Source organism: Choloepus didactylus, chromosome 4, assembly GCF_015220235.1.
Source record: "Choloepus didactylus isolate mChoDid1 chromosome 4, mChoDid1.pri, whole genome shotgun sequence".
In the NCBI taxonomy this organism is placed as follows: Eukaryota; Metazoa; Chordata; class Mammalia; order Pilosa; family Megalonychidae; genus Choloepus; species Choloepus didactylus.
Window position 1 is genome coordinate 60,866,192 of NC_051310.1, and position 22,815 is coordinate 60,889,006.

The 22,815-nt window shown below is 39.2% G+C and overlaps 1 protein-coding gene across 2 annotated transcripts in view; it reads right to left on the minus strand.

Annotated features, from left to right (window-relative positions):
- Window positions 1–898: 898 nt before the first annotated feature.
- The window catches only part of GNG2 (G protein subunit gamma 2), a 116,164-nt gene continuing 94,247 nt past the window's right edge, over window positions 899–22,815 (minus strand). For both annotated transcript variants that reach the window (XM_037832720.1, XM_037832719.1), the window contains one exon: window positions 899–4,200. In XM_037832720.1, coding sequence (XP_037688648.1) covers window positions 4,072–4,200 — 129 coding nt within the window. In that variant the 3' untranslated portion in view covers window positions 899–4,071. The remainder of the gene's footprint in view (window positions 4,201–22,815) is intronic.

Here is a 22,815-nt window from a genome sequence, read left to right on the forward strand (position 1 = left end):
ATGCTTATGCCTTTCTGCAACTGTGGAAATAAGGTGAGCATATTATGATTTGTTCATGCCTTTCCTTAGACATGTGAAAAGCTAGGAGTAAAAAGTACTTAAATGAGTGGATCTGAAACTATAGCATGCAACAGAATGCATGTACCTGGGCTCCAATGCCAGAGATTCTGAGTTGGTAGAGGCCCAGGCTCTGCCTTTTTATAGACATCCCAGGTGATTCTGATACAGGTGGTCCAGGGACCACATAAGAAACAGTGATATAAATGGAGCACCAGTGCACAAATCCCACCAAGCAGCCCCTGCCTTCATCAGCGGTTTAAACATGCTGTCGCTAGCCCAAGTCCTGGGAGATCCAGTGTTTCCTTCTTTAGTAACAAGGTCTATTATTCACTAGCATAATTTGAGGGCGTTATCAAAAGCTTTCTTTTCTAAAAATATTTCCCAGGAGTTTCTGAATCTACAATCCACAAGAGTTCTAAAGGATTTATCTTCTCCAGGACTCCCTGTAAGTCATGGACAGCCCAGCGAGAATAGAACTTTCCATATACTTTTTTTTTTTTTTTTGTAAAGGGAAAAATCCCAGTGTGGCATGTCCTCGGTATTTTAAGGTGCAAAGACATCTCACCTGTCTCATGTTCCAGCCCGTTGGAGCCCTGAGCTCTTCCCCACCACCTTCCTCTGTACCCAAGGGCTGTTCCTGAGATATAGAGACCCAGAAAGAAGGGCTTTTAGTCTCATGTAAGTTCTTTCCTCCTTAGGGCACCCTCTATTAACAAAACCATAAAGAAAATCAATGGGCTGCTATATTCCCCTCCATCTTGTTTAGATCCTTCCAAATTAAACATGAAATTGATGGGTGAGGTGGTCCAAACACCTTCACAATGAAATTGACAGCATATGAAATGAATCTGAAAATTCCATTTATTAAAACAAATACATTGTCCATGTGGGATGAAAATGTGCACATCACATTCAGGTTTTCCTGCTTTAACATTTCTGTATCTCCCTCCTTGAAAGCCACACTGTATAGATTTTAAATAGGAAAACTGTAACAGTTCTTGGGCTGAAAAATGTATATGTAACAATTCACCATTACCAGGAGCAGCTAGAAGCAAAAGTAAAATTTAAAAAAACTAAAAAAAAAAAAAAGTATAAAAATCCCCTAAGACAGCATGCTTGGTTTTCTCAAAATTCCTTATGTGAATATATTATATACAAAGAGAAGGTTTTTATTGTTAAATTTTTCTTTGTAGGCAATCACTTTTAAATTTTATTAGCAAAGTCAGACCCAGATCAAAGTATTTATTTGGATCCTCTGATTTAAATTAAATAGTATTTGGTTTAAAGTTGGATAAAAACATTTGAAACTGGAGTATAGTGAGGATGATGCAAGATTATTTTTTCTTTATAGAATCCACATTCTAACTATGTAGGTTATTGTTACTATCTATTAACTAAATCCATGGCAGATTTTCATTACTATTCATACATTATATACAGGAATTAGGGCCTTGAATGATTAAGCTGAGTTTTCCTATTAGTTACCCCTTAAGATAAAATTATGCTAGTGAAAATGCTGAATTTCTAAAGGAATTAAAGCTCTTTAGAGAAATAAGTAATCAAAAGAAGACTTTTCCTCTTAATAAGTAAAAAATACCGGTAAGCCAAACTCATATAAAGTCTCTGGTAGTATAATGCAATAACGATGCCATAATGTAGGATGTGAAATTATTAAAAAAAGCCAAACCATTTTCCTTAAATTTAATTTCAAATGGGCTGTGTATTTTCTGCCTTTTCTTCTGTTTTATAAATATGCTCACATGCAGTTTGGAACTTCCTTAACTTTTAATTACCAGACTCATAATGCTTCCTGAAAATTTTAATTCCACTTTAATTGCTCCAAAGATCGAGATTTACATGGGAATAGAAAAAGTGCTTCTGAGAAAAAAATAAATGGTGTGGATTATGAAAATCATCTGAGTTTATAATGGCACCTTAATCACCACTAAAGAGTTCTTTATTCACATTTGTTTTTATGTGACCACATATTCAAGTTTTGGCTCATTTTTAAAATGTGTTAAGGTTTTAGCTGATTCCACAGTATTACTAAGCTAATTGTACAATATTGTTGTTTAATGTCGTTTTTCCTACTAAATCTTTATCAGCGTCCCACTGACTGTAGCAAAATCCTAAGGTTTGAACAGAAGTCTCGTTACATAAGTGCCACACATTTCACAAATGTTTCAGTCTCTCCTTTGTTCCATCCCAGACGTGAGCTTTAATTGGATATATTATACTTTTCACCAGCATGTCTTAAAAGGAGCTAAGGAAACATTTACTAAGAATGTTTCAAAATCTGTCCTCGTATCTTCTCTTTCCCTCCCTCTCCATACTTAAAAACAAAATAAAACAAATAGGAGGAAGAGAATGGAGAGAGACAAGATAATAAAATCATTTGGAAGGTAGAAGAGGATGTACAAAAGACTCTCTCTTGACTGAGAACGACAGAGAAAGAAGTGATAAAGGCTTTCAGCACCCCCTTTCCCCCCCATTACTGATGGATGCTACAGCTGCAATGAAAAAGCACTCTCAATATCATAGCCGAGGAAGAGAGAGGTCTAGCTGCAAGGAAGTTGCAAATAAAGACTTAGAAACACTAACAAACAAGGTGGAGAACAAAACCAAAACCAAAAAGACCCCATTGAAAAATTTGGTGAATGAAAAACAAAGACCATCTCAGTGGAAAAAAGCCGGAATCCTTTCCTGGAGGAGTGGCCGCAGGGGCTGAACCTGCTACCCAAACAGTGGGTAATCGGATGTGGTGGCTCATCTGCTGGAGTTCTAAGAATTGGTTGCCTTCTCTGGAGCCATGGGATTACTTCTCCTGACACGTCAACAAAGGAGGGCTACAGTTTTCTTGTTAAGAATAGCAGAAAGCGTTCTTTCAATCTAGGACTTCCGTGATTCAGGGAAAGAAGAAGCAACTTGCTTATACACTTTGGCAAAAGCACTTCCCAATGATGGTGACTCTTCACCTCTCATGCTTGGTGGGATCTGTGCTGCCCCGAATCCTGGATAAAACCAAAATGGTTTGGATTCTGAAAAACATTTTGAAGAGGCATTTACACAGTAGTTATCTAGGAGATATTTTGGGCATGGCTAAGGCTCTGAAGTAATCTCTGTCTTCAAAATATTGAGTTTTTCTCTCCAGCTTCTTTTCTCTCTAGTTTCTTCTCCCAGCATTACAATAAAACAACAAAACTTCTGAATGGATGTAACATAGGGACAATTTCATGCAGTATTACTCAAAAATTATCACAAATATATGAAAGCACCAGTCACAACACATTATTTACTTTTACTTGCAGAATCAAGGCTATCATATACAAATGTTAGGAATAGTGATAAGAGCACACAGAAAACTGGCATTTTCTTTTTTTACTACCATGAGGAGACATCGTAGGAACATCTCCCTAAGCATTTGGATGCTCATCCTTGGAGTTTGGTCTTACAGACAAGTCCAGCCTTATCTTTGTACTAGTCTAATGGGGGGAGAGGGCAGGGTTGGGAGAGGAGGGATAGGAAAAGGAAAAAAAGAAAAGAAAGGCACAAGACTAAACATCAATGCCATTTAACCAAACTGTGGCTACACTGGACAATTTAGTTTATCACAGGGTATTCTAAAGACAATATTCATTCCAAGAAGGCCATACATATCTTAATTCAGTACAGCTGTCTGTTTTAGTTTTTATTTTCTTAAATATGAAGCAGAAACATAAGGGTTTTTTTTTGGGGGGGGGGGGGTAGCAGAAAAGAAGTGACACCAATTTTACTTTACATATTCCCCTCCTCCAGGCAGTTATGCAGATATCAGATCTTTTAACTCATGATGTGGATCAGCTTTCAGTCTCCTAAAGGGGACCAGTTCTTTAAACATGCATGGCCTGGAGTTTCCAGGATGGTTCTCCTCCCTCTCTTTAAATGCTGTGGACTAGAAAGGCGTCCACTTCGCTAAAAACTCTACATCAGTGTCCCAGGAGCCCTGAGGCTCTTCAGGTGCCTCTTAAAGACTTAAAGGATGGCACAGAAGAACTTCTTCTCCCTAAATGGGTTTTCTGAAGCTGGAACTGGAGTCAGGAGGGGATCTTCCTTGGCATGAGCTTCACAATAGGCCATCAAATCTGCAGCTGCCTTGGATACCTGGAAAAGAAGACAAAAACAACAGAAGCTTTAGATCAGGCATTGATTCAGGTATAGTCTAGTGCAGTCAGTCAGCTGACCAGTCGGTTTGGAGATACAACTGCCTGGATTCAAATCCTTGCTTCACTGCTTAGTAGATTGTGTGAAAATGAGGCAAGATCTTCAACTTCCATTTCCACATCTGCTAAGAAGGCAGTTGACAGTAATGACCTCATAGGACTGCTGCAAGCAGGTCTGGGACTAGAGAGAGGTGAGTGGGGTACCTGGGGCACAAAATTTAAGGAGGCACTCACTGTCAGGGTCATGCAAGTGCTAACCCCATTCTTGCTGAACCCTGAGAGTGAGGGCCCCCTTAAATTTTGTGCCTCAGTACCTCTCTTGAATCAGCCTGGTCTCAGCCTTGGTTGCAAGGGTTAATTGAAATGATCCAGGTATGATGGTTAGGTTCATGTGTCAACTTGGCCAGGTGATGGTGTCCAGGTGTCTAGTCAAGCAGGCACTGGCCTGCAACTGCAAGGACATCTGTGGCTGGTTAATAAACCAGACGGCTGGTTTATTAAATCATCAGTGAATTGGCTGCAGCTGTGACTGATTACATCAACAAAGGGTTTATCTTCCACAATGAGATAATTCAATCAGCTGAATTTAATCCAATCAGTTGAAGACTTTTAAGGAAAAGAGAGAGAGGACCTCCACTTCTTCTTAGGCTAGCCAGCAAAGCGTTTCCTGAGGAGTTCATCAAACACCTTCATCAGATTTGCCAGTTTGCCATCTGCCCTACAGAATTTGGACTCATGCATCCCCACAGTTGCCTGAGACAATTTTATAAAATCTTATATTTACAGATATCTCTTGTTGATTCTGCTTCCCTAGAGAACCCTAACTAATACTCCAGGTAAACTGCTTAGTGCCTGGCACATAGTAAGCTTTCCACACAGGCTAGCCATTATTATCATTCCACAGTCATGCCTCTCAGCTTCAGGAAATGTGCTAGTATGCCTAGAGCCTTGATGATTCCTTTTTTAACCAAACACATCAGAATATATTAATATATGCATATATATATTACTTCAACCAAGCATTGTCCCCTTTTGGGGCATCTCTTTGGGAGGCTGGTAGCCAATTTCAGTGACGCTACCACTTCTCATAATTTCTTTAGCTCCTCATTAGGAGTTGCCCATGGTACATTCTTTTGAACAGCCTTTACAGTAGCAAATTTTCACTTAAGGGTGGATTTAACTTAGGGAAATAAACTAAAAATCATTTATAACCATCTCCTCGGGAACAGGAGGATGATCAACCAGGGGAAAGCAATCTGGGTCAAAAACTATAAAATAATGAGTCAGTTCCAAAGTGACAATACACAATACACTTGACATGGTAGCACTTGACATGATAGCACTACAATAGCCTCTCAAAGTGACAACTCAAAGGATAATTCTCCCTAAGAGTGGGGTAGATTACCTTATTGTTACAAATATCCACGGCAGGTAGATTATATAAACCCGCACAATGACATCAGGCTTGTCCACGCGACACATGATTTGCTCTGACCAATGAATTGCCATGTTCTTTTCCCACTGCCACTTTGTCCAACTGAAATAATTTACTAGGAACCATCTTAACTGATCAGAAGTTTTAACAAATCACATAGTGGTTACACTCTTGATTTGTTCCCTGCCCCAAGGCTTAGTTGATTAGACCTTTGCCACTTAAAGACCTTTCAATTTTATGGTTTACTGGTTGGAAATGAGAATCAGTTTCCTCTTCTAATCCTATAAATCCTTGAATTTTTGGTATTTTTCTGTTCCTTTTGTCACAGACCAGATAGAAGCAAATATTGCAAACAGAAGCTGCTTCATCTCCCAGTCGCTGAGCAAAGGTGACATGATGTGGAAGAGAGTGCTGGGAGTGAGAATTATGCCTTTATTGTTGTAAGTCCCTGAGAATGTGTGTGTGCATGCATGTGTGTGTGTGTGTGTGTGTGTGTGTGTCTTTTGTTACTGCAGCAAAACTTAGCCTACCCTCACTGATATAATGAGGCATAGGCATTGATATGTTTGTGCAAATATCACTCACATTTTAGTAGGCATTTCATTACTTATAGAAATACTTTTATTGTACTTCAATTTTGTTCCAGACATTGTGCTAAGTCTTCTTTTTTGACCCTTACAATAATCCTGAGGAGGGAATCACTAGCCTCCTTTTATAGATGACAAACTGAGGCTCAGGCAGATTGTGATTTGTTCAAGGTCATACAGCAACACAAGTGGTAGAAAATTAACTTGAACCCTGATGTTCTGCCATTAAGCCACAGCCACCTACATGCCAACTCCTCAAGTGTGGGGCTAGTACTGAAGGCCAAAATTGTTTACAGCGCCTTTATGAAATGCTACTATAACGGAATGAAAGGAAACAGCCTGTTCTTGTCTTCTCTCTTCTACATGAAGGCAAAGAACAGATTTTCAGACTGAATCTCAATCACTTTTTGAGGTGCCTTTTACTTGTTTGAGCAATAGTCATTATTATGCCAAACAGGAACTAAGCAGAGACTCGACAACAGTAATATCTAAAACTCACTTGTTTAAAAAAGAACCAGCACCATCCCTACTCATTTGCAAGGTCCACACACAAATAAGTGGCAGGCATTTGAAAATATTTTTATGATACAGAAGTTGTTATTGTGGGCAAAATGAATAGCTTAGAGTTACTCGTATCTTATATTTGAACACTTGATTCTGAATAGTTTCCTTCTCAAAATATATTATGTGCTTTATCTTGTTTCCTCAACTAGATTGCAATCTCCTGTGGGCAAGAGTCCAACACAATGTCAGGATCATAGCGGTAACTAGAATAATTGCTAATATTTATCAGTCCTTACCCCATGTCAGAAAGGTGCTAAGCACTTTACATATAGTGTCTCGTTTAATCCTTATAACAACATGATGGGTCAGGAACTATTATTACCCTAATCTTAAATATGAGAAGTTGAAGTAGGTGTTTCCTGGGTCTCAGAGCTAGTGACTGGCCAAGTTCCTGACTTAATTCGTATGAACACTCTTCCTTTCTAACAAGTGGCTGCCAACCTGGTCCTCTGCCTACAATGAGCCACAGTAATAGCTTCCTGGGTCCTCTTGCTTGCTGACTCTCCCTGCTAACAGTCTGCACACAGCTTCTTTTACATTTCACATGTCCAGGCCTGGTTCTTCAACGAAGCTTTCCCCAGTGACTCCAGGCAATCTCCCCCTTTCCTGTCCTGTTGATGCATCTCCAAAAATATCTCAAATTTGCCCCCATACGATGATATCTTTAGCAACAACCCTAGTTCGAGCCTCCTTCTTCTCTCGCCATGATTATTGAAATAACCTCTTAAATAAAAAGTTACTAACTTGGGCTCCCCAAGGGGTCCATGGATAGAATTCAAGGGGTGACCTGTGGACTTCAATGATTAAAAAATTACATCTTTATTTTCAATAATCTCAAACTGAAATTTAGGATTTCTGTCAATTGTAAATGTTGGCAACACACTACAGTAGCATTAGCAGTTACTTGTGACTGAGTCACTAATAGAAATCAGATGCTTTCAATTACATTATAGTTTTGCAGAAGCTCATCAGATAATTTATGTCCATCTAATTTATAATTATAGGGATCATTGTCCCCACTATCAGATCTCATTACATAATCAGTTAATAAAGGTGAACATATATAACTGTACCACAGATGGTTTTTAAAATTATTTTGATGAACTACAGTTCAATAAAACCACTTTCCTTTGTAATTTTAAAACATTATTCTGAGAAGGGATCCATAGACTTCACCAGACAGCCGAAGAGGTCCGAGACAGAAACAAATTTAAGAATCTCTATCCCAAATGGCTCCCTGCTTTCACAACTGCGCCAGGAGTAGTATTCTCCATACCATAGCTAGAAAGTTATTTTAAAAATATAAATTGGCTCATATCACTCCTCTGCTTGCGACATTCAGCAGCTTCACACTGTACTTTGTAGAAAACAAAAACATCATAAAACAGCCTGTGAGTCCTGCTTGCTTTGGGCCTGCCTATCTCTAATTTCATGTCTACCACTCTTCCCTCCCCACACATGTCTCCTTTCATTTGGAGAAAGCTCCAAGTTCTTTTCTGCCTCAGAGCTTCACATATATAGCTCTCTGGAACATTCTTTTCTCCAGCTCTTCAGCAGCTGGCTCCTTCTCTTCCTTCAGGAATCAGCTAAAGTATTGCCTGCTTACAGAACCTTCCATGACCGCCTCATCTGAAGTACTTTCTTCATTATTCTGTCCCAGCACACCCTGATCTTTTCCTTCTCAGAAAATCTTATGCCTATTTATTTGCTGTTTAATATTTGTCTTTCCCTTTAAGTATTCTGCTCCATGAGGGCAGGAATCATTCCTGTATCACCACTGGATAACCAGTGCCTGGCACATAGTAGGCACTCAACTAATTGCTAAAGGAGCTCTCAGTAAGATCTTATTCCACAAATATTGCATTTAAAGAATATTTACTTAGTACCTGTTAGGTCAGACACAGTTCTAGATGCTTGGAATAGTCAGGAAAGCAAATAGACAAAGATGCCTGTCCTTCTGGAGCTTAGACACTATTCTAGACTTCCAATTCTGCCTATGATAGAGTATCAGGGACCAATGAAACCATGCTGACTTAACTTAAAAACTGGACAGAATATATGGAGAAATGGCTTTCAAATGTTGGACAATGGGCAGTGCAGAACAGTGACTCCTGAGAGAAGGGAGATAACTAAGGTAAGCCCCACGACTGCCCCAGCTTATTGCTTGGTGAGAGTTTCCAGGCCATAGAAGAGGGAGGGTTCACCTAAAGAGGCAGGCAATCTACCTGAGTTGAGGAGAGTAAAAGAGAAGAAAGATCTACAGAGAGACAGAGAGCTCTGGATGCCTTCAGAGGCTTCCTCTTGAGTCTTTAGCTGAGTACTGATCAGCACATGTGAGGGAAGGAACTACCTGAGGCTGGGCAAAGAATTTCAGAAAGGATCAGGTGAAACAACCCCTGGAGATCATGCGGGGCTGGAACAGTTTGTGTTTCCACCAGACAGAGAAGAAAAAATCTCTTAACATCCAGGACACTGAGTCCTGAGAAGGTATTGTTTCACTAGTGGTGCCGAATAGCCCTAATTTAAAGGATGTTATGACCCACCTATCAAAGTTAAAATGTAAGCCTTGAAAGGATCAAAATGTTTCCAAGTTACTTAATTGCACTCTAGAACAAAATCCAAAAACATTTAAAGGAATATGAAAAATTCTAGTACCCTAAAAGATAAAATTCACAATGTCTGGATCCAATTATAAATTACCAAGTAGACAGAAGCAATGTGTTACACACAATGGAGCCTCAATAAAGATTAAGTGCTGATTTCATATTGGAATTCATGGAGGTAAGAAGGCAGTCAGAAGACATATTTAAAGTGCTGAAAGCACAATATTGCTAATCAAGAATCCTATATCCAGCAAAGCTGTCTTTCAAAAATGAGGAAGAGACTAAGACATTCCCAGATAAATAAAAGCTGAGGGAATTCATCACTATAAGATTGGCCCCACAAGAGATGCTAAAGAGAGCCTTGCAAGTTGAAAGGAAAGGAAAATAGATAGTAGATCAAAGCTTCATAAATAAAGATCTCCAGTAAGGATAACGACTTGGATAAAGATAAGTGCCAGTACTTGTATTTTTAGTTTGTAATTCCACTCTTACTTCTTACAGGGTCTAAAAGACATATGCATAAAATGTAATGATAAATCTGTGGTTTTGGACTCATAATGTATAAACAAGTAATTAGTGACAAAAACTACATAAAGGTAGGGGAGTGAAGGGGTACAGAAACATGGTTTGTATATACTATTGAAGTTAAGTTAGTATCTAAGCAAATGAGAGTATTATAGATGTAGGATGTTAAATTAAAGCCCCATAGTAACTACAGAGATATATTAGAGAATGTGCAAACTCATAGAGACAGAAATTACAAAAGTACAGTTTGCCAGGGACAGGTAGCAAGGAGAAAGGGGAATTAATCCATGGTGTAGAGTTTCTGTTTGGGGAGATGGGTAAGTTTTAGTAATAGAAGGTGGTGAGGGTATTGCAACACTGTAAATGTGATTTATCCCACTGAATGGTATGCTTGGGAGTGGGTGAGATGGGAAAATTTATGTTGGATATACGTTCCCACAATTAAAAAAAAAAAAAGAAAAGAAAGAAAGAGCATCTAAAGAAATGATGACAATTAAATGCAATACATGATCCTGGACAGGATTTAACAAGGCTCATTATTCAGATGTGAAAACATTAGAATATAGACAGTAAGCTTTATATTAATGTTTAAATTTCTTGAACTTAATAACTGCACTTAAAGTGATTACATAGTGAATATCCTTGTACTTAGAAAATGTACATGGCAGTATTAAATGTAGGACATACGAACTACATTCAAATGTTCAGAAAATTGCTAAATAGATACACAGGCAAGCAGGCAGAGAGATAGTTAGACGGATATACAGATTGATAGATGGATTGATAGAATGATATGGCAAATGTGGCAAAAATAAAAATTGGTGGATCTGGTTATATGGGGGATAGGGATATGCTGGAGTTCTCATTATGAGATTTGTATTATTTTTATAACTGTCCTGTTCGTTTGAAAGTATTTCAAACAAAATTATGATACACACAAATAAGCAGGAAAAAATAACCCCATAATGAGGAGAAAAACTAATCAAAAGAATACCCAGAATTGAAACAGATGATAAAATTAGTAGATAAGGATATTAAAATAGCTATTACAAATATTGTCTATATGATCAAAAAGGTCAAGGAAAGCAAAAATGTGATAAAAGACACATGGAAGATTAAAAAAAAAAATGACCCAACTCAATACATAGGGATGAAAAATACAATGTCTAAGATTAAAAATACACTGACGGGATAAGCAGCAGATTAGGAACTGAAGAAGAAAAGATTAGTGAATTTGAAGACAGCAATAGATACTATCCAAAAAGAAGCAGAGAAAATAAACTGAAAACAAAAAAAGAACAGACTATCACTGAGCTGTGCAACAACTTCAAGTGGTTTAATGTACATATAATTGGAGTCTCTGGAGGAGAGGAAAGGGACGGGGGTTGGGTGGAGGGATGAACAAATATTTGAAGATAGAAAGGCTGAAAAATTTCCAAATTTGATGAAAATTTCCACAAGTTCACTGAACTCAACAAACCCAAATGGCAGAAGCACAAAGAAAACTACACCAAGGAACTGCATAATCAAATTGCTTATATAGTATTTAAGTGGGAGGGTGGAGAGAATACACAATAAAACCTAATGAATAGTTACAGAGAATGTTAGAAGGTAAAAAGTTTTATGGAAAAATGAAAAAGTAGAGCAAGGTAAAGGGGATTTGTGTGTGCTTTGGGTGAGAAGACAGGTTGAAATTGTTAAGCCTAATTTACCAAACTTTGAATTTAAACAGTAAGTAAGGATATAGCTCAGTCTTCATTATATCCTGAAATTGAGACACATCTTAACATTGATGTCACAAATACTTGCAAGCCATTAGGCAAAGAAGTAAGCACTAACAATTTGTCAATCTTTGGTAAATTAAAGGTAAATAAAGGTTATAGTAAGAGAAATGGGGGGGATTCTGGGAAGATGGCAGCATAGAAAGAAGTGGGGGGATTCTGGGAAGATGGCGGCATAAAAAGAAGTGGAAGACTTAGTCTCCCCCAGAATAATTCATAAATGAACAAAAAACCAGTAAATAACCTGGAATGGTAGCGGGGAGACAAACGTGACAGTACACTCACCATCCACCGACATGAATTGGGAGGAATGCCCGAGATCACAGCATAAAATCTGTAAGTAAAAGTGCGGACCCGCGCTGAGAGCCAAGAACCTACAGCTGGGAGCCCCTCCCTCATGGAAGCCATGCCGTGCACTTTCTCAGCCCAGCTCCAAGTGAGGTTTTAATAATAACTGCTCAATACAGACAGCGAATCCTCAACAAGCAGACAGACGCTTTTGGTGACAACTGACCTTGGGAGAATCGGGGGAAATATTCTGTCTCTCGCTCTCCCTCTGTGGAGAAAACCTCAGCTGCTCTCAGCCCACAAGGCATTGCAGTAAAGACAGCCTCACACATTCTTCATTCTGAAACGAGCTGAGAGCCCTGTGGCACAGCCAAGCGGCCCAGGGCTTCCCTAGAGGGACGGTGCACACTGATGACATAGCACGGCATCCCCCTCGGCTGAGGGAGGATCGCAGCTGGGAGGGGGGATCCGCTCGGAGAACCCAGGGGCGCTACACCAAGTCCGGTGGTTTATGGGACACCGAGAGAGAGGTGCCCTTCCTCCCTGGCCACCCGTGAGCACGCCCCACATTCAGGGCGGGCGACTCCAGTGGCGCACCCAGGCTGAGCTCTCCAACTGAACACACAAGAATCATTTCCCCACACTACGTGGGAAAAAAGGTTGAGAACTGACTGGAGGGATATAGGTGGCTCACAGACGCCATCTGCTGGTTAGTTAACGAAAGTGTATGTCACCAAACTGTGTCTCTGAAAAATTAGATTGAAATCCTTTTTTTTTTTTGATACAACTTGAAAGAACCCTATCAAGCAAAACAAATGCTGAGAGGCCAAAAACAACAGAAAATCTTAATGCATATGATAAAACCAGATGATATGGAGAATCCAGTTCCAAACACACAAATCAAGATTTCGGAAGAAACATTATACCTCACAAAACTAATTAAAGAACTACAATCAAAGAACAAAAACATGGCAAAGTATTTAAAGGACATCAAGAGGACCATGGCCCAGGATATAAGCACCATAAAAAAGACCCTAGAAGAGCATAAAAAAGACATTGCAAGAGTATATAAAAAAATAGAAGATCTTATGGAAATAAAAGAAACTGTTGGCCAAATTAAAAAGACTCTGGATATTTGCAATACAAGACTAGAGGAAGCTGCACAACATCTCAGTCTCCTAGAAATCCACAGAACAGAAAATGAAAGAACAGAAGAAAGAATGGAGAAAAAAATTGAAAAAATTGCAATGGATCTCAGGGATACGATAGATAAAATAAAACGTCCAAACTTAAGACTCATTGGTGTCCCAGAAGAGGAAGAGAAGGGTAAAGGTCTAGAAAGAGTATTCAAAGAAATTGTTGGGGAAAACTTCCCAAACCTTCTACACAATATAAACACACATAGCATAAATGCCCAGTGAACTCCAAATAGAATAAATCCAAATAAACCCACCCCAAGACATATTCTGATCAGACTCTCAAATACTGAAGAGAAGGAGCAAGTTCTGAAAGCAGCAAGAGAAAAGCAATTCACCACATACAAAGGAAACAATATAAGACTAAGTAGTGACGACTCAGTGGCCACTATGGAGGCGAGAAGGCAGTGGCATGATATATTTAAAATTCTGAGAGAGAAAAATTTCCAACCAAGAATACTTTATCCAGCAAAACTCTCCTTCAAATTTGAGGGAGAGCTTAAATTTTTCACAGACAAACAAATGCTGAGAGACTTTGCCAATAAAAGACCTGCCCTACTTCAGATTCTAAAGGAAGCCCTACCAACAGAGAGACAAAGAAAGGAGAAAGAGATACAGAGAATTTTAACAGACATATATAGTACCTTACATCCCAAATCACCAGGACACTCATTTTTCTCTAGCGATCACAGATCTTTCTCCAGAAGGGACCATAAGCTGGGACATAAAACAAGCCTCAAGAAATTAAAAATAAATAAATAAATAAAAATTGAATATACTCAAAGAACATTCTCCAAACACAATGGAATACAAATAGAAGTCAATAATTTTTGAACTATTACTCCACTATTTACTTCCTACATGATAAAAAATATACAAACTCTAAGGAGAAATCAATGGTTTTGAACTCAATGTAAAATATGTAATTTCAGACAACTATATAAAGGTGGGGGAATGAAGGAGTAGAGGAACATAGTTTATGTGCCCTATTGAAGTGAAGGTGGTATCAAAGAAAAACAAGATTGATAGGGATTTAAGAGGTTAATTTTAAGCCCCACAGTAAACACAAAGAAATTATCAGAGAATATAACCATAGAGATGAAAAGTAGAGTTTGCGTTAAGAGAAATGGGCAAAGGGGCAATGGAAAGTTAAGAAAGGAGTGTAGGATTGCTGTTTGAGGTGAAGGGAAATTTCTAGTAATGGATGGTGGGAAAGAGCATAACATCATTCTAAATGTGATTAATCCCACTAATGGAAGGCTAGGAAAGGGGTGGAATGGGAAGATTTAGGCTGTATATATGTTTCCACAGTTGAAAAAAGAAAAAAAAAAGACAGTCTAACTAGACAACAATTGAATGCTAAGGATGAACTTGGATGGGATTGGGGGGTGGAGGACAGGTGGCTCGAAGGGACACAGTTGAGACATAAGAAAAAGCATTGTATCATTGTTGAATCTCTTATACTTCTTAGCTGTGCTTAATGAAATAACATAAAAGAATGTTCTTGTTCATGGGAAGTACATACGTGAATTATAGTGTATGTTCAAGGATGTGTGCAGCTAACTCATATATTCAGAAGACAGAGAAATATTTGATGGATGATAGATAGGGAGGGAAAGAAATAGTGATGTGACAGCATGATAAAGTTGGTGGCTTGAGCTATCAGGGGAGGGGGGTCAGGGTATGATAGAATTCTGTGTATGGGGCTAGTATTGTTTTTGCAACTATTCATGTAACTTTGAATTTATTTCAAAATAAAATAAAAAAAAAAGAGAGAGAGAGAAATAGGGAACCACTGACAAATTTTAAAGGAAGGCTCTGGATGCTGTGTTGAGAACAGGACTCTGGGAGCAAAGGTAGAAGCAGAGACTACTCTGGAGTCTGTTGCTGTAATGCAAGCAAGAAGTGACAATGGTCCAGATAGCAGCAAAGTGGGAAGTGGTCTAATTCTGGGTAATCAGCATTTTGAAAGTAGAGTCACCAGGATTTTCTGATGGATTAGATGTGGGGTATGAATGAAAAAAGAAGTTTTTTGGGGAAAGATCAGGAATTCAATTTTAGAGATGTTGAAACTGAAATGTCTCTTAGACATCCAATTGAGATATATGATTCTGGAGTTTGGATTGGGAAAGAGAGCTAGACTAGAATATACATTAGGAATTGAGGCCATGTAGATAGTACATAAAGTTTCACGAATGAACATCACCACCAAGGGGGCAAACTTAAATAGAAAAGAGAAGAGTTGGGACCAAGCCCTGGGACACTTCAACTTACGAAGCTGGGGAGCCTAAGAGGAACCAACAAAGGAGACTCATAAAGAGTGGCCTGTGAGAGTGGGGAGAGGCGGTGGCAACAGTGGGAGTTTGGTTCCATACAGTGTGACTGATCAAATAAGCATAATAGGAACCAAGTTATTCATTGTCAGCGAAGGGAATTATAAATATGGGAAGTGATAAAACTGGAATGAACCTTGTGGTATTGGATAGGATAGGAATTGGTGGTATCAGGGTGAATTCATGATTACATATACATACATATGGATATAGAAATAAATACAGATGTAAAAGAGTGTGTGGTGGGGGGAACAGGGGGAGGGAATGAACAGCTAGAGCAGTGTCCTTGATTAGGGAGATGGGTGCTTAAATGAAGGAATTTGCTTTTGATAAGAGCATGGAAAGCTATTATTGTTATTTGGTCTTCCCAGATTGACAATTGCTGAAACCCAGCTATTCAGCAACCTCACCAAACTAGACTGGGGCTGAGACAGGTGTAAGGGAAGAGAGACTCTAAACAGCCCCAATAAAGGCCTCCTGACTGTGATTTTTATGCTCTTAAAAAAACAGGGACCTACTCTAGGCAGACTCCCTGAGAGTTTTGAGAAGCAGCAGCTGCCAGTAAGGATAAAAACCAGACCCAAGAATTTAAACAGTAAGTAACGATATAGCTCAGTCTTCATTACATCCTGAAATGGAGACACATCTTAACATTGATGTCACAAATACTTGCAAGCCATCAGGCAAAGAAGCAAGCACTGACAGTTTGTCACTGCCTATGTACGTGGGAAGCTGGCTGTGCATTAAGGCTATCAGTCACTCAATCGCCCTTTTCAGTTGGGTTGCCTGCACTGATGGAACCATCCAGGGCTGACTTGACTTAATTTGTTGTTTAAAAGGACTTCAAAGATTACACTGGGGTGGAGGCTTGAAGTGGGAAGTTATTGTGTACATGGAAGATTGCCTGTCACAGGTCTGGCAGTAAAGTTGAGGGCAAAAGAAACTGTGAAATTTCTGGGGAGAGAACACCAGATTTTCAAACTAGGAGAACTGTTGGTCTGACATTATCCAGAAAGGCCTTCTACTCCACTGAAAAGCTGCTAGCTGACTTTCAAGAAAGGCTTTATTTGTCTTTGAATCATTAATATGTAATTAGAGTAAGGAAAACTGAAAGCATCTAGCTTAAGCAGTAGTAAATGCAGAACAGACCTCAGTCTTCTTCAATATGTTTGGAATTTTCTGAAACGGCGAGAGTGCCATGGAGAGCAGGCTCACTAACACGGAGTGGAAAGCAGCAAGTCACTATGATGCTCTGCATCACCAGGACGACCCATGGCACTGCCAGTGACCACAGGTGAGTCTACGGGAGTTTCCCACTGAGATCAAGAAGTCCAAGTTTGATTGTGACATGAGAGAAATAGTGATTATGTGATTATGTTTGATTATTCTAAGTAGTCTTTGCTTCTCCCTCCTCCAAGGTGATATTAAACAGATGGGACATATCAATAGGATCTTTAAAAAAGAAAACAGAATAAATAATTTTCAAAATAACCATTGTCAAGAAAAGTATATTGTATTTAACTATTTATTAAGAAGATAAAATTGGGAGAAGGGAGACTTCATCTGGTCTGAAAACTAGACTCCAGAAAAATTCATTTCCCAGGGATTTCAAATTACCGAAATATCACAGTACCACTTCTGTATCTCCTAGGTACAAAGCATAAGGCTAAGCATGTACTTGGTGCTTAATAAATACCTGCTGAATTTTTAAGAATTAAATCAACCCTCATAAAAGTGAAAATCTATGCTCAATTATTAATGTACTCCTGAATTCAATTTTAAATTTTTTGCTTCATTTTCAGCAACTCACATGAATGAGGGCTGGCTATATTTGAACATAGCCCTCTCCTTTATAAGTCTTTTGATATACTTTACTTACTTTTATTATGCTTGAAATTGGCCTAGAACGGGGACGTATTTCATTCTTATAATAAAATCAAATGCAAACATTTTAGGGAAGTGATGCTAAAAAGTATTTGAAAAAGTCCCAAACCTAGGCTTATGTCCCCTCTCTAGTACCAAGCCTGATGTCTAACTGGCCTATTTCTCAGTTCAGCTCTTTCTAAAGTTCAGTTCAAATCTATGAGGAGGCAATCATCAGAAAGATGATTCAACCATTAGAAATATTCATATCTGGTTCAGTAATTTACAAATATTTGTCAGTTATGAAAATTAGTCTATTCCTTTTATGTTGAGCTGTTTTAAAAAAGTATATTATAAATGCTATCTATTCACAATCATTTACATGACACAAAACAATTCACCTATTTTTAAAATGACCAACATCCCCCACCTTTTTGTGTTTCTTTTGAATTCTCACTAATTACCACAATTTTATTTGGCCAATTACATTCATGCTTGGAATCTCCAAAACCCTAAATGTAATTAACATAGTTCTTGATGACTTGTTACATGACACTCTCAATACAGGAACTTAAAACTATCCCCTAAAAAAAGTGTTAACTGAAAGCCTGTGCACCTTAAATGCAGGATGCCAAAAAGTAGAAGACATGGTGTTTGACTTTAAGGGTCATGCAGCCTAGTTGGAAAAATTTACCTAATGAAAGTGAAATTAATAGTAAATTGATACAATATAGCGAGAAGGGATAAAAAGATTTATGAACAATTGGGGATTTTAGTTGGCCCCTAAAGGAGGGATAAGATTTGAATAGACCAAGGATATGAGGAAGGACATTCAGAGACAGGGACTCAGATTAACTAGAGGGGAAATTTGTATAACACATTCTTGGGACAGTAAGGTGAACCACTTGCAAAGATCTATTAAGAATACTGGGGATAAGCTGGGCATTTTTTGTGTGGGGTCAATTTATGGAGCATTGATTAGTTAAGAAGTGATTATTTCACCCATGCTCCTGGCTTGGCTTTCCTTTGCTTCTGTATCTATGTTATTCTTCCTGATGCTAACAGTGATCCCTGCCAAATGGCATTTTTTTTTTCAGCTTACAGTGATTCCTACCTCCCCTTTCACAATCTGCCCCCTTCCCATCCACATGGGTGGGTTAATTCCTAGGAGTCATGTTTGTACAATGTTGCTCAATTCTAAAGCCAACTGATAGAAGCTGGAGACAGTTCACACAAGTGCCACTCTAGGAATATGGAACTGAGATTAAAAGGATCAAATCAATCTATCTCTTTGAGCTGGAACTGTGACATATGATCCTGGGAGCCATGGGTAGCCATCTTGTGTCTGCCATATGGACCAGGCAGCCCAGAAATCCTTTCTTTCCAGGCAAAGAAAAGGGCAGACACACAGAGAAAAGCAGAGACATGATGGGTGCTCACAGTTGCCGATGTCCTTCTGGTTCTCACTTCCACTGCTTGCTTACCCAGCTACATTTCTGTTCTTGGATTCTGTGGCACCCTCCTTCTTTTATAATCAATCCCCTCTTTCTGCTTAAGCTAATTGAGGTTAGATTCTTGTCCTTAGAAACCCAAAGAATCCAAATATAGTGATGAATAAATAGATTTACTGAAGCTCTGTTGCATTTAACTTTTGGACATGTTCTCTCAACTTGTGCTCTAGGGACAAGCCTTTGATTTTGCCTTTGTTCAACACTGATGTGGGTATATTGCTGTTTCATACATCAAAGTGTCACCATCCCCACAACTCCTCTGCCAGTCGTCCCATTTTTCCTTTTATTTCCCTTTATTCTCTGTCCCTGAATGAATGCTAACAGAGAAACACGGCAAAGCTGGGAGTATCATTTATGTATGCCTGAGGCTTATGAACAGATAATGGGTTCATCAGTCCAACTCTCTCAGGATCTGTGATGCAAAGAGAGAGGAAACCAGAAGGTTTAAAAATGAATATGCTGCATTTAAAAATCGTTAAAGTGACAAAAGTTATGTTACACAACACACACACACACACACACACACACACAAACACACATATATATACCAGAATAAAATAAAATTTCAAAAAAGACTATGTTATTTTGGTCCTCTTTTAAGGTAGGGCTACTCTATGCAGCCGGAGTTGCTCTGGAGGCTACCTGAGGGGTACAGCCACCCCTTGTTTAAAGGACCCTCAACAGCTCCAGTGCCAGCTGTGTCTCCTTCCCTACCTTATTAAGAGTCCTGTTCATTGTCCCCTCAGCCACAGAAGACTCTCCCAGGTCCACATGAAGTCCTTGCTGCCCTTTACAGTTTGAAGAGATTGCTACTCTGACTGGAAAATCACAAACCTGGGATCTTCAGAGAGAAGCCCCTTCCTGCTGACAGGATCATGCATGAAAGGGAGGTAAAAGAGGTCGACTGCTCAGACGCCTCAGGACTCCTAAAGGCAGATAACCAAGCCCAAAACCAGCTAGCTGACAACTGTGTCAACACAGCCTCAGTTTTATCCAATAGCGAAACTAAAAATACTGTGACACTTCACCACAGTGTGCCTGTCTGGCTCTGATGTGCAGAATAAATGCTGAAATACAGGCTGCTGCTGAATTTCCAACAATTTAAGGTCTAATGACGTCAAGAGGGATTCAGAGATTTCACTCTACAGATCACCTGGGAAAGCAAACACTCGATGCTCTGCTTATTAAGCTAGTGCTTTATCTCTATTTTACTGGTGATTTATTTATAGATCTTCAGAAGTAGTATATAAAGGGGGGGGTGTTGGCTTCTTTCTGATGACATTTGATAATTTGCGTCAATGATGGGTTTTGCTCACATTTTTTTAAATAACCCCTTACTAGATTAGGAGGTTCTCAAAGACAAGAATTGGGTCTTTACCCATTTCTTTATCTCTAGAACCTAATCACCTGGCAACTTAGAAAGCTCTCAATAAAAATACTTATTGGATAAAAGGATGAATTGAATGAATGAATGAACAGAATGAAAAGCAAAAATCCAACCTGATGACTTCTTAACTTCTTAAAAGCTGAACCTTCATGGACTCACTGAATTAGTAAAGCAGAAAGGTAGAGAGGCAAGGAGGATGAGGATTCTAAGCATTTGAAATTCCCATCAAGGGAATTAGAAGTGGTTCAGTATGGCATGTGGGGGGAAAGAAAGGGATTAAGCCAAAGAGATGGGCAGGGACCAGAAAGACCTTGTATACCTTGCTAAAGAGATTGAATTGTATTCTATAGGTGATGGGGAATCATGAAAAGATTTCAGCAAGAGAGGAACATAATGAGACTTTTCTTTTGAAGGTCTCCTTTGGCAGCAATATGAAGGGTGGCTGTGATGGCAGGGGATGGGCATGGGGTTGAGATGGTGTATCAGTCAGGGTTCTCCAGAGACACAGAAACAATACGACACGTGTGTGTGTGTTCTATTTTATGTTAGATTTATTTTATGGAATTGGCACACGTGATCGTGGGAACTGGCAAGCCTGAAATGTGTAGAGCAGGCCCACGGGCTGGAAACTCAGACAGGAGTTAATGTAGTCTTGAGGTAGAATTTCTTCTCTGAGAAACCTCAGCTGATTGGATGAGGCCCACCCGCATTTTTTTTAATTAAATTTTGTTTAATTAAAGAAGTTGTAGGTATATAGAAAAATCATACATAAAATACAGGCTTCCCATATACCACTCCATTTTTAACACCTTGCCACCCACATTTTTGAGGGTAATCTCTTTACCTAAGGCCGACTGATTATAAATGCTAACCACATCTACAAAATATCTTCAGAGCAATATGTAGACTAGGGTTTGATTAAATACTGGGTTCTGTAGCCTAGCCAAGTTGACACTTAAGACTAACCATCACAGATGGGATTGTAGAGATCAGCTAGGAGCCCGTTGAAGTCAGTAATTCAGGTGAGAAATTATGACGGATTGACCTATGGCTGAAAAGATCTACTTCTGTCCTCGTCCCCCACTGTGAGCTTCTCACCACCCACCAGCACCATCACATCTTCCTTCAGCAGCAGTATCCGGGGATGCTGGGCAGTAACAGAAATGCCAACCACAGTGGTGATACACAAACACTTTTATCTTAGTTGGGCCACCTGAAAGGGCAAAGTGGTATTTTCCAGAAAGTTTATGGGCAAAATCCTACTCTCTCTCTCTCCCACTCCAAAATATCTGAATGAGTCTTTCTGATGCTATGATCCTTGCGCCACCTCACTTTTCTCAGCATTTGGTACTTTTTCAGCAAAGAAGTCAAAAAGAAGAGGTAAGGGGAAAAGAGGAAGGTGGCAAAGGAGTAAGGCAGATAGTCAGGACTCTATTGATCTCATTTATGAATACAGAGGAATTAAAGCTGTTGACAGAAAAGCATGAGCTGTTTACAACTTCACCCATTATTAGGAGTCAAATTTTATACAGGAGGTTTAGGATAGATGGAAAAATGTCCATGGTTATTTGCTCAGCCTATTTATGGAGGAAGCCAGCTGTCTTCATTCTCTAGTACACACCTGATACGAGGTAGAAGGAACAAACCCCTTCCCCTAGGACAGTGGTTCTCAACTATGGCTACGTGTTGAAATCAACTGGAAACTTAAAAAACACTGAGGCATGGGTCAAATCTCAAGAGATTCTAATTTAATTGGTCTGGGGTATGGTTGGGAAGTGATCATTTTCTATAACTCCCTGGGTGATTTTAATGCACAGATGGACTGGGAACTACTGCTCTAGACTAGAGGCAGGCAAACGTTTTCCATATAGGGCCATAGAAACTTAGGCTTTGTGGGCCATATGGAAATTAGTTGGATGTGAAAAGGTAAAATGTACCAAGAGACTCTAAAAGTGGTGCTGGACTCTACCTGAGTCATATGGTAAAACAGCATTCAAGATGTATCTGCCTAAAACATGAACACACACCAAAGCCTACGTTTACTTTTCTCCTCACATTCCCAGCATTTCTAGACTTGCATCCTGTTCCACCTTTCTTCTTTCCCCATCTCAGTCCCCACCTCCCCACTCTCTTTCTCTGCCTACATAGAAATCTTCTTCTGTGGTAGGCAGAATAATTCCCTCCCCACCCCCAGAACCTGTGAATATTTTATGTTATATGGCAGAGAGATATTAAAAGCCTGCTAATCCGCTGACCTATAGATAGTGAGATTATCCTATGGCAGCTACTCTTCTTGGCTGTTGTAGTGTAAAAGCAGTCATAGACGATATGTAAACAAACGAGGGTGGCTGTGTTCCAATAAAACTTTATTTACAAAATAAAAGGCTATAGTTTATTGACCCCTACTCTAGAAGCATGCTCCCCAAGCATGCCTGCATTGATTAGGTTGATGAATCAGGTGTGAAGAAAATAGAAAAAAGATG